This window comes from Ornithorhynchus anatinus, chromosome 8 (assembly GCF_004115215.2).
Source record: "Ornithorhynchus anatinus isolate Pmale09 chromosome 8, mOrnAna1.pri.v4, whole genome shotgun sequence".
Classification (NCBI taxonomy): Eukaryota; Metazoa; Chordata; class Mammalia; order Monotremata; family Ornithorhynchidae; genus Ornithorhynchus; species Ornithorhynchus anatinus.
The window spans coordinates 49,609,835-49,621,491 of record NC_041735.1 but is presented as its reverse complement, the minus strand read 5'-3'; the positions used below and the strand labels follow the sequence as shown (position 1 = coordinate 49,621,491).

The following is an 11,657-nucleotide window of genomic DNA, read 5'->3' as shown; positions in this document are numbered from 1 at the left end:
GTGTAAGCTCATTGGGGGCAGAAAACTCGTCTACCAACTCTGTGGTGCTGGACTCTCCCAAATGCTTAGTACATCTGCACACAGTGAGTACTCAGTCAATCTGACAGATTGGCAAATGTCCAAATAGAAAAGTTTGAGACATCGTTGATATGGAAATCATAGATCCATTTTGCCTCGGGAGAGGCTTCTCCTATCAAGTAGTGGAAAGGTTGTTTCCTGGTGATTACCTCCAGCTGAGAGCTCCCTACGGTGACCAGCTGAAACTAATCTACCTAGAGCCCGGGAGGAGTTTGCTCAGCACACACCCAGCCAGTGGCCAGAAAGACTTCGTTTGTGCTTGGGTGAGGGCCACTGTATTCCCAGAAAATACTTTCTGCACCTGATGTTCCAGCTCCGTGGGGAATAATGGGAAGATTGAAGGTATGTCAAAATGAAATTTTGTAAGAGTCATACATTTACTGCTTAAAAAAAGAAAAGAAAATATGGAATGTGTAAGGAGTAAGGACTTGACAGGCTCATGCACTAGCCACTCAGACTGTAAGGTCACTATGGGCAGGGAAAGAATCTGTTTACTGTTGTATTGTTCTCTCCCCAGCGTTTAACACAGTGCTCTGCTCACAATAGGGGCTCAAAAAAGATGGTTGAATAAATGAATGTTCATTGACAAAGAAGATCATTTGATCATGAGGCAGGCAGCAATCTGCTGGTGCCTTATTGACAGAAGTTTCAGTTTTTCTGTTTCAGGTTATTTTTCCCGCAAGAGCTAGGCAGTTTGGTATGCTGTCTGATCTTGTACCCTGCATTAGGTGGTTTAACTGACTAGGCTACAAGAATTTTGCCATTACTGGATGAGTAAGCCACTGTAAGTCACTTACTTAACGAAGGCTGAGCCCCAAGCCCAGATAGCGATATCGAAGATTCCACGACTCCTGGTCACAACTGTTGCTTTCTCAGTGAAGTTTGAGAATTCGTTAAGGTTTGGGTGGGGAATGTGTTTGAAATTCATATAAAGTAAATGCTGGACACGCCTTCAGGGGTGATGTCAGCTTGCAATTCTCTAAACAATGTGCCCTGCATTATTCCCAGCATAGTCATGTGTAGGCTCAAATGGGCATAATGAGTTTTATGTTTCAACATTTCCAATCATTGGAAACATCTGCTGTGGAGAGATAATATCGAGGCAACGGAACACTGTCGTAGGTTAATGGTCCCCTGGAGCGCTCTACAGATCTCTCTCTGGGGTTTTGGCTTACCAGAGCAAACTGGAAAACATCTGCCCCTTCCAGCAGAAGTCACTCGTGCGCTCTACTCCCACGACATCCTTCTGGCCTTGTGTAACCTGTTCATCTGTTTGCCTGTTGCAGCACTGACAGGCCTTTTAATGCCGAGCTATAAAAATACCTTTCGATTGTGGGGTTCAAGACCGTAGGCCCTGTTATTAAGTTTGTATTTATCAAGTCTCCAAACAGCTAGGTCTCTGAGGATGCAGTGAGCAGGACACAGTGAGCCTGTGGCCAGGAATTGAACTCCTGAGCCTTGCTATCCTGTTCCTCGTTAAGAAAGCCATGAAGCTATGCAGCCTCTAAATCTGACTGGCCAAATGTGCGAGCTACAGTTAAAGAAACCGAGATTCCCCTGAGGTTTGTAAATAGTCATCTTCTCTAGTTTCTCTTCCAGATGAAAGTTTAAGAGCAGTTGATCAGATTAAGGTGATGGTATTTGGGGAAACTCAAAGTGAACTATGTGGCAGGGCTGAAAAGACAGAAAGAACTCATCGGTGGTATTTATTGAGCCTTTCCCGGGTCCAGAGCACTGTACCAAGAGATTGGGAGAGTACCACACAGTTGAGAGACATGTTGCTGGCCACAAGGAGCTGACATTCTGGAGGAAAACACAATGTTACAAAGCAGAGAGGAAGGGAGACAGAGAGAGAGCAAGACAGTGAGTGAGAAGGGGGTAGGAGAAGGTGGGGCATAAAGAAAGGAGTAGGTGGGGGCTGGGTCAACATCGGGTGTTTCTTTTACCCACTCTGCTGCTTGGGTCATATCAGAGGGTTTTCATATTTCTTCCTTGACCACACAGTGAGGCTTTCACTCTGCCCCAGGGCCAGAAAGCTGCCAGGGAATGTCTGGGGCGGAATGTTTCGACTGGGGACAGCAGCGGAAACTGCTGATGTAAAAGCAGAGGAGAAAGAGGAAGAGATTGGGCAACCTCTCCTCTACCATTCCATTCCTCTGCTGTTGCAAAACCACCTCTGCTGACTGGTTCCCTCCGACTGTCCTAGCTCAAATGGGGACTCTAAGGTGTCCCGCTGGAGGCTTTTAGAGTGGTTGGACAACTTCTTTCCTCCCTCCCATCACTCACTCTCACACACACACGGTCTACCTGAGAAATACAGGACAGCTATTCACCCTAATTAGTACGTGGAAAAATGTTTTCTGCCTAGGAATAAAACATCAAAGATGGATATCACTCATCATAGTTAAAGAAAATGCCTAGAACTACTCCTTTGCTTTTTTCATGAGAGAATCATTCTTCCTGCAGTAGTAATTACTGAATAAAAATGTGTAGAAAAGGCTTCTTTTGAAATTCAACCTTCCCCCCAGTATTTCCTGCCTCCGGGATTTCTGGTCTCCTGCCGATTTTACAATTACTGTCACTTGTCCAGGGTTAACGATCATCAGCCTGGAGAAGGTGACTCTGAAAAACAGCTTGCTTAGAAATCCAAACACCTCAAGAGACTTGTTTTAAGGATTTTTATTTACCCTGAAACCACCCTCGCCTTAGAACTTTTTCTTCTTCTTCCTCAAATGCCGACTTGTTTCCGACCCATAGTGACTCCATGGACACATCCTCTTCAGAACATCTCATCTTCTGTCATAAAGTCATTCTGCAATGTGCATCCATAGATTTTTCTTGGTAAAGACACGGAAGTGGTTTACCATTGCCACTTTCTGTGCGGTAAAAACCTAAGTCTCTGACATTGTCTTTGATCAACGTTTTGATCACTTGATCATCTGCCTTTGATTCTTTCCCATGCTGCTACTGTCCGGCATAGGTGACTCGACTTTGATTCTTTGGCTTAGACCTTTCCATTATGGGGACCCCTATATGGCATAGCTCTCAACGTCATCAGCAGACGCAAACTCTTCGGCCGTGAAAACGTGTCGATTCATAGGAGGGGCTTAGAACACTTTCTTTTATATTTGGTACTTTCATTCATTCAATTGTATTTATTGAGCGCTGACTATGTGCAGAGCACTGTACTAAGCACTTGGAATGTACAGTTTGGGAACAGAGACAATTCCTGCCCAACAAGGGGCTCACAGTCTAAACGGAGGAGACAGACAACAAAACAAAACAAGTAGTTTGGCATCAGTATTATCCAGATCAATAGAATCATAGATAAATATACCTCATTAAGAAAATAGAGTAGTAAATAATATATACGAATATGCACAAGTGCTGTGGGGAGGGGAAGAGGAAGAGCAGAGGGATGGAGAAGGGGGAATGAGGAGGAGAGGATGAGCAGAAGGGAAGGGAGGGCTCGGTCTGGGAAGCCCTCCTGGAAGAGGCGAGCTCTCAGTAGGGCTTTGAAGAGTGGAAAATAATTTCTGCTTCATTGGCACCATGAGGACCAACTTGCGGTCGATCTGTCTTTGGAAGCTATTTGATTTCTACTTGTACAGATATTAGGTTGAACTAGGGAGACCTGGACTCTGAGCCTGATCAAAATAATAAGTATGGTATTTGTTAAGTGCTTATTATGTGCCAGACACTATTGTAAAGACTGGGGTAGATACCAGATAATTGGGTTGGACACAGTCCCTGTCCCACGTGGGGCTCACAGTCTTAATCCCCATTTTAAAGATGAGGGGACTGAGGCACTGAGAAGTTAAATGACTCATCCAAGGTCACACAGCAAACAAATGGAGCCAGGATGAGAACCCATGACCTTCTGACTTCCAGGCCCGTGTTCTACCCAGTAGGCCATGTTAGGTGACTGCAACGAAGGGGACTTCTTCATGCTTCAGAGGTTTTGTAAAATGAGGATGACAATGCGAGCTTCTTCCCTAGGCCATAGAAATAGTATAAGAATTAGTTCAAAGACACAAGTAACAATATCAAACTTCTATGAAGAGGCACTGAGCTTCATATAGTCTTCTGAAATAATGGCAGGGAAATACTTGGTGATGTCAGATGAGGGAATTCTTTTTCAATCACTTCAGCTGAACGTTGGGATCAGATGTCACCATGCTTTGGGTAAAAATGCCCTTAAACAAAGCAGGATGGGTGGAGATGGCTTTTTAAGAAGCTCTGAGCACTCTGGTTCATAACCACCAAATTTTGTTTTCTCCTTGAATAATCCAGAGAAGAAGGGGATATTCCTGATTTAGAGCAATTCCTGAATTTATTACAGTGGAATTCCTTCTGGGGACATGCTCCTTGGGGGCAGATAGCATACCTACTAAGTCTATTGTACCCTCTCAAGTGCACAGTGAAATGCCTGGCACAGAGTAAGCGCTCAATTGATATTATGGATCGATTTATTGAATGCCAAGGTAGAACCACTCAGTCTGTAATGATTCTTAAAAGGTTTGCTTGATCATTCTAAGGTTAAAATGGCCCCATGGGGTTGCATCCAGTGAGTGACATCTGGGCACAACTGCTTGGGACTCAGGCCCCACGTGGTTCCATCTTTAGATGTAATTAAAAAAAAATAATTAAGGTATTAGCGCTTATTGTTTGCAAGGCACTCTACTAAGCGCTGGGATGAATACAAGCAAATCGGGGAGGACACAGTCCCTATCCCAAGTGGGGCTCACAGTCTCGATCCCCATTTTAAAGATGAGGGAACTGAGGCACAGAGAAGTGAAGTGACTTGCCCAAGGTCACAGAGTAGGTAAGTGGTGGAGCTGGGACTAGAACCCATGACCTTCTGCCTCCCAGGCCTGGGCTCTATCCACTCTCCGCCTCCTCACTGGCCCACTTTTTTGTTGGTGTGTGTGTTTTGTAATGGTTGTGTAATGGAAGCTTGAAGGAAAAGCCTGGCAGGTCCATGCCAGAGGAGTCGGCGGAAAGCTCTTGAACCGTGGGATCCGCCTGGAACGGCACGGACCTCTTCAGGTGGCTCTGAGCGCTCGGTTGTGTACCGTCAGAAACCCAAGATACAAAGGCCGAGGAAGCAGTTGTAGCTTTGGGACAGTAGAAGCATTCTGCGGCCCCCAACCCCTTTTCTGGATTTGTTGGTTAACCCAGAAGAAGCTAAATAATGAAATATTTACTCAGGGCTGATTGCCTAGTCGAATCCAACACCAAATGAGATCCCAGGAGGAATTTGAAGACAAGGAGAAGTCAAAATCTCTCCACTCCCTCCCCACCCCGAAGAGTTCACCAAAATTCAGAAGTCAGGGTCCTATTCTCCTGAACAAAATGAAAATTATACAGTTGTTTGCTTTTAGTTGTGAGTCTGTGCAAACCATCCTCAGGATTATCAGTAATATTTATTGAACACCTACTGTTTGCAGAGCTCTGCACTAAGCACAAGAGAAGAGAACAGAAGCCTAAGACAGTGAGTGGAATATTTTAGAATCAAATAGGTCAATTCCAAAAAGAAGGATCCAATAATTTCCTCATTCCCCCCCCCCCAATTTGAATGCAAACAATATTTTATGTAGAAAGAAAGATTGGGAATCATGTAAGGGTCTTTCATTCCTTCATTCGTGCTGGAGTGAAATAAAGAGAGGAAGAAATGACCTAGGTTTATAGATAATCAGAAACGGTTCAGAAGGCAGCGTGGTTCAGTGCTTAGAACAGTGCCTGACACCTAGGAAGCGCTTAACAAATGCCCTCATTACTATTAAGAGCACCAGCTTGGGAGTCAGAAGATGTGGGTTCTAATTCTAGCTCTGCCACTTGTCGCTGTGTAACCTCGAGCAAGTCACTTAACTTCTCTGTGCTTTAGTTGCCCCATCCATAAAATGGGGACTAAAACTGTGAGCCCCATGTGGGCTATGGACTGTGTTCAACCTGATTACCTTGTATCTACTGCAATGCTTAGAACAGTGCTTGGCAAAGAAAGTGCTTAACAAAAGCACTTAAAAATGCCCTAGGAATTATCATTATTATTATTCAATATTCACAAATTTAGCAAAAACCAGGAAGGCCAGTGATGGTACCAGAAAAAGAAATAGGTTACCTCCTCATTATTGGACCAGGAGCATGTGGAAAAGGTAAAATCTACGCCCTGCTTGTTTAGTTGGTCTCCACCAAGTGGACGATTCCTTTTTGCGTATTTCTTCCTTCTTCGATTCCCTTTCATTGCTTTCACTGAGCCAGTTTGGCATAATGTGGCACCAGCAGAGGAGGCCAATGTGTTTTGCTGACACCCCAGTAAGCTGTCAGCAGCCACAAGAAGAAGCTGTCAGCAGCCACAAGAAGAAGAAGTTTTCAACTCTTAGGAGGCTTACCTGTAGGGGGTGACTTTGTAAATGAAGTTTGCAGATAACAGTAAGGGTTTGGAGCATATCTGTGCTGGGTAGCCCTACAGCCTTTATCACTCCACAAATTTCAGAAATAATGGCACCCCGTGAATCTGTGCTTCGATGTCTTTTGTCCCAGGGTTTGACATAAGCCTTGTTTTAGACGACAGGGGACTCTTCATAATGCTGGAACTGAGCTATTTGATCCACTGTCCCTCAGTCACCTCTTCATTGTAATCCTTCTGCTATATTTGGAATTAATCAGACCCCCATTAGAGTCCCGGGTCCAGTCAGGAGATGTGGACAAATTGGAGGGAGTCCAGAGAAGAAGAATAAAAATGATAAACGGGACGGTTTATTGGACCTCTGGGGAAGGGTCAGAGGGGTTGAGTTATTTAGATTGGGGAAGAAATGGCTGAAGACCGGCTGAAGAATTCTCCAAGTCTATGAAGAGCGATTACAAAGAGGACACTTGTCAGGTATTCTGCATTTCCAGGGATCAAGATTAAGAATCAGAGGAAATTGAGCACAAGAAAGGTCTATTTGGCTGCTCAGAAGGTGCTTAAACATTGGATCAGCCTACCAGGTGGGTGGTATGACCCTGTCCCTGAAGAGATTTTAAAATGGAAGAGACAGTCACCTGTCTTGGATGATTTAAGTACACTCACATCTGAATACAGGGAACTGTGAAAGAGGATCCCTTGAGATCCTTCCCAGGTGAATTATTCGGCGTAGGTCAACTTCTGACTAGAACACTATCTACAATAGGGCTCATCTATTTGAAAAAGACAGCCAATTTGGAGAGGGTAGAGAGGAGTCACAGAGATGATTAAAGGGTTGGAAAATAAGACTTAAGAGGAAAAGGTAGAAGAATAGAGCTGACTTTGCCCAGAAAGCAGCAGGTAGGGAAAATTGAAAACTCTTGGGAAAGGATGGGAGGGTTGTCAAACAGAGGGGGTGCCCTGCTGTTCTCCATTTCCACTGAGGCCAGAATGAGAGGAGACGGATTTTGGCTGGACTCTGGGGAGGATAAAGGAGAATTTCCTCATAGATGAGGGTCGAAGGAATTTCCTTCTTGGGCGGTCTTTAGAAGAGGTAGGTATCTCCCTTCTGTCTGGGATGTTTAAGTGAAATTCTGCCCACAGGCAGGAAAATGGACTGCAGGCTCTTCTAGGCCTCTGATTCTGGGAAAAAGCCCATTAATATACCGTAGTCCAGTACTCCAGCAACACTGGACTAAAGCTCAAAGTATCCTGAAGTAACAATGACATCATTTCTATCACACATCACAGCAAGCCTTCTTAGCGGTTAGTGCGATCTGGCCTGGAGAATGGATTTTATTTCTGTTCCTTTTGAGGGTTTTCATTAGACTGTCTAGCAATGCAGATGGATCCTCCCTCACGGTGGGGCAGGCCACCAAAGAGACGGATCTCCAGGGCCCACAACATCCAGCCCTGGTTTGAAAAGAGAATAGGTATCACCACTGTCGTCTTGACTACTTCAACGGGTGCATCACAGGGATAGAGCAGAGCAATAGCGACTCTCTACTTTGGGTCCAGAAAGCAGAGACAGCGATGTTTCAGGAGGAAACCAGCAGGGGGATGAAACGCTGTCACCATGCTTGAGCGACTGGAACAACTTAACATTAAAGAGGTCGGGGAGATAGTGGGGAGGGGAAAACTGTAATTTTACCTGTAAAACTGGGGCCTGAAGGCTCTCTGGGGCTGAAATGAGATTTTCCTAAATCTTATTTGGGTATCATGAGGGGAATCTTGCTTGGATGACTTGCGACTCCTAGTGGATTTGCAGCTGAGAGAACCACAGGGTCCTAGCCATCCTTAAAACGACCTGGTTTATAAGACTCCCAAAAAGCTTTTCTCGTTCCCATTGTGATCCCCGTTGAAATCACGGTTTCCAGGCCCTGGTCCCTTATCTATCCTATTTGAAGATTCTTTTTTGACAATCCTTCTTTGAGCCTAGTCTACACAGAGAGAGGGACTTTTGCTGAAGAGAAGGAGGTGTTAAGGCATCAAAAGCTGCCAGAGGAGTTTGCTTTGTGCCTGCTATTTAAGATTCCCTTCAATCCTCCTTGCTACCTTTGAAGCCTCACTGTAGTTTTCTAATGCTTCTTTGGATCATTGAAACCTTGCAAGTTGCCTTTTAAGCCTGAAATAAAGTGATAATTATGACATCACTGAAATGACACGTGGTTTCCTCTGTTTATGACTTCAGACACAATTGTCCTCTTGCAAAACTTGGAGAGCTTTGTAAGATTGCAACTATTTTCATTGCCAGACCTATCCTCAAGCTATGCCTTTGGCTTTAGCACCTGGGTATCAGACCTACCTGAGAATATCCCCCCAGGCTCTTCTGAGGTTCTTATCTCCACTGCAAGACCCAAAGTCCTGAATGTAGCTGCTGAAGATCTGGGCGGACATGACGTTTCACAATAATCGATTCAAGTCATCAAATATTCTGGACTGACGGCATGTTATTCACTATTCGGTGGAAGCCCACGTATCGAAGCAAATAATCGTAGCCATGACAATGGTATTTGTTAGACTTTCCCAAGCAATTAGTACAGTGATCTACATCTAGTAAGTCCTCAAGAAATATGTTTGATAGAGGATGTACTATGAGGCCAGCACTTGGCTAATCGCTGGGGTAGATTAAAGGGAATTGCACTGAACACTGTCCCTGACCCACGTGGGGCTCACAGACCAGAGGGGAGAGAATGTAGGTATATGGCCCCATTTTAGACATGAGGAAAGTGAGGCACAAGAAATTGTCACACAATAAGCTTATGGTAGAGCTGGAATTAGAATCTGGGTCTCCTGGTTCCCAGTCCTGTTTTCCTTTCATTAGACCACACCGTTTCTTCACTTGGAAAAGTTCAAAAGAAGCATGAAAAATTTCCCAGCCCCCGAGGAACCTACATGTTACTGGGAAGGCAGACATATAGAAGGTTTGCAAATAGAGTTATCATAATTGAACATAGATATAGATACAGATAGATACAGATACCATATAGATACAGGTATATCTATATATTCAAGATTATGCATATGTCCTGAAGAAGGTATATAAGAGCTTGTGCTAGAGATGGCCAATGGGCTGATATGGCTGGGGGTACTGTGATGTAATTGGAAAAGACCTTTCGGAGGAGGTGGGATTTTAGGAAGTCACTAAATGTGGGGAGAGTTATTTCTGATGGATTTGGGGAGGAGGGGAGTGCAATCGTGGGAAGCAGCACGATTGAAGAAAGAGAGTTGGGAGAGTGTAGAATATGGTCCAGTTAGAGAAGAGAAGCTGCGTGGCTTAGCGGAAAGAACACCGGCTTGGGAGTCAGAAGTCGTGGGGTCTAATCCCGGATCTGCCGCTTGTCATTTGTGTGACTTTGGGGAGGTCACTTTACGTGGCTCAGTGGAAAGAGCCCGGGCTTGGGAGTCAGAGGTCATGGGTTCAAATGCCGTCTCTGGTACTTGTCAGCTGTGTGACTGTGGGCAAGTCACTTAACTTCTCTGGGCCTCAGTTACCTCATCTGGAAAATGGGGATTAACTGGGAGCCTCACATGGGACAACCTGATTATCCTCTATCTCGCCCAGCGCTTAGAACAGTGCTCTGCATATAGTAAGCACTTAACAAATACCAACATTATTCTTATGATTATTATTCTCTGTGCCTCAGTGACCTCATCTGTAAAATGGGGATTAAGACTATGAGCCCCACGTGGGACAAACTGATTACCTTGTATCTACCCCAGCGCTTAGCTGGAACAGTGCTTAGCACATAGGGAACACTTAACAAATACCAGCATTATCCTTATGTTTATTAGCTTAGAGTGAACTGGAGAGTAGTGGGTGAAGAGAGTTGACTGTGAAATGACAAGAGGTTGTGGCGAATTGTATTTTGAGGCCTTTCTATTATTATCAAATTTATTATCTGGTGAATTCAATAAAACTTATAAACTTATAAAACTTATATTCAAGGAAAGTGTGAACATCAAAGGCCCTTATGTCTCTTTAAGTTTCTTCCATGTCCTACAAAGTGGTTTTTGTAAATGTAAAAATTAACCAGAATTGTCAAAAAACCAACCAAATAGTTGACATGGTAGAAGAATGATAAAGCAAACAGAACCATGGCTTAATTGGGTCATTCCTGAACTTCAAGGTGGGGGTTGCAGAGCAAAGAATTGAGTTTTAGTGATCCAAAAACCCTGAAGGAATATCAAATATCAAAAGTATCAAAGGTATTTAGATTACAATACTCTCCAAGTGTCTTGAATACCAACTGATATTTTCTCTCTAGACCCTCTTCATTAGAAATCATTAGTTTAAGAGAACAGAGGGGGAAAAAGCAGTTTGTGAGGAATGGTGGTGACAGATTTTTTTTAAAAAGGCACTTTTACAACATTTTTCATTTGAATTAAGTAGAGGCTGTTAAAATCATTAAAACTTAAGGGCATACCTACAATAACCAATAAAGAAACTTCCAGAAACACAGTTAAAATATTGTTTTTTTGAAACCTCCTGAATATTTCAAATGGACTAGGGGGAAAAATGTCCCACACTTAGAATTGAGCACATCAGTTGTGTGGGCAAAGTATTCATTTTCCAATCTTTCTTGGATTAGTGTTACAACCTAGCATTAGATTAGAACACAAGGCAATAGACTTGGTTTAAGAACGGAACAGTCTGGTTCATGAAGATGGCTTCTCAATGGCAGGTCTTTGTAGGCAACAAGACATTTCGGGTAAACATATTGTAGGAGCTCTTTTCAATCACAGCAAGAGAGAATTGGCAAGCAAAGTCCAAGAACCTGCAGAAGTTTTGGCTTACAACTCAGTCCTGTCTTAGTAGGAATGCTTATGACACATTTCACGGAAAGAAGCCAGAAGATGGGGTTGATCCGCACAGAATTTAAATCTACAAAAATCTGGAGGATATTTAATGATGTTCCACTTGCCTTAATTCTCCAACTCTCAGTAGATTCAGTTTTTGCCCTGGGCCATGTACCGTTCCTACACCTTCTCTGCTCCTGTCGCGTCACTGGGGCTATTGACACCTGGAAGTTCTTCTGTAGAAAGTTCTTCTGAAGTTGCAATATTACTGATATGCAACTTGGGGTGAGGGCTACACTTCAGTACAGATGTGTTTAGTCCTCACCTTATGCCT

The 11,657-nt window shown here is 43.8% G+C and overlaps 1 protein-coding gene across 1 annotated transcript in view; it reads left to right on the top strand.

Moving 5' to 3' along the window:
• Positions 1–362: 362 nt before the first annotated feature.
• Positions 363–11,657, top strand: part of LOC114813875 — a 74,830-nt gene continuing 63,535 nt past the window's right edge. Inside the window, exon 1 of the mRNA XM_029071318.1 lies at positions 363–420. Coding sequence (XP_028927151.1) covers positions 406–420 — 15 coding nt within the window. The 5' untranslated portion in view covers positions 363–405. The remainder of the gene's footprint in view (positions 421–11,657) is intronic.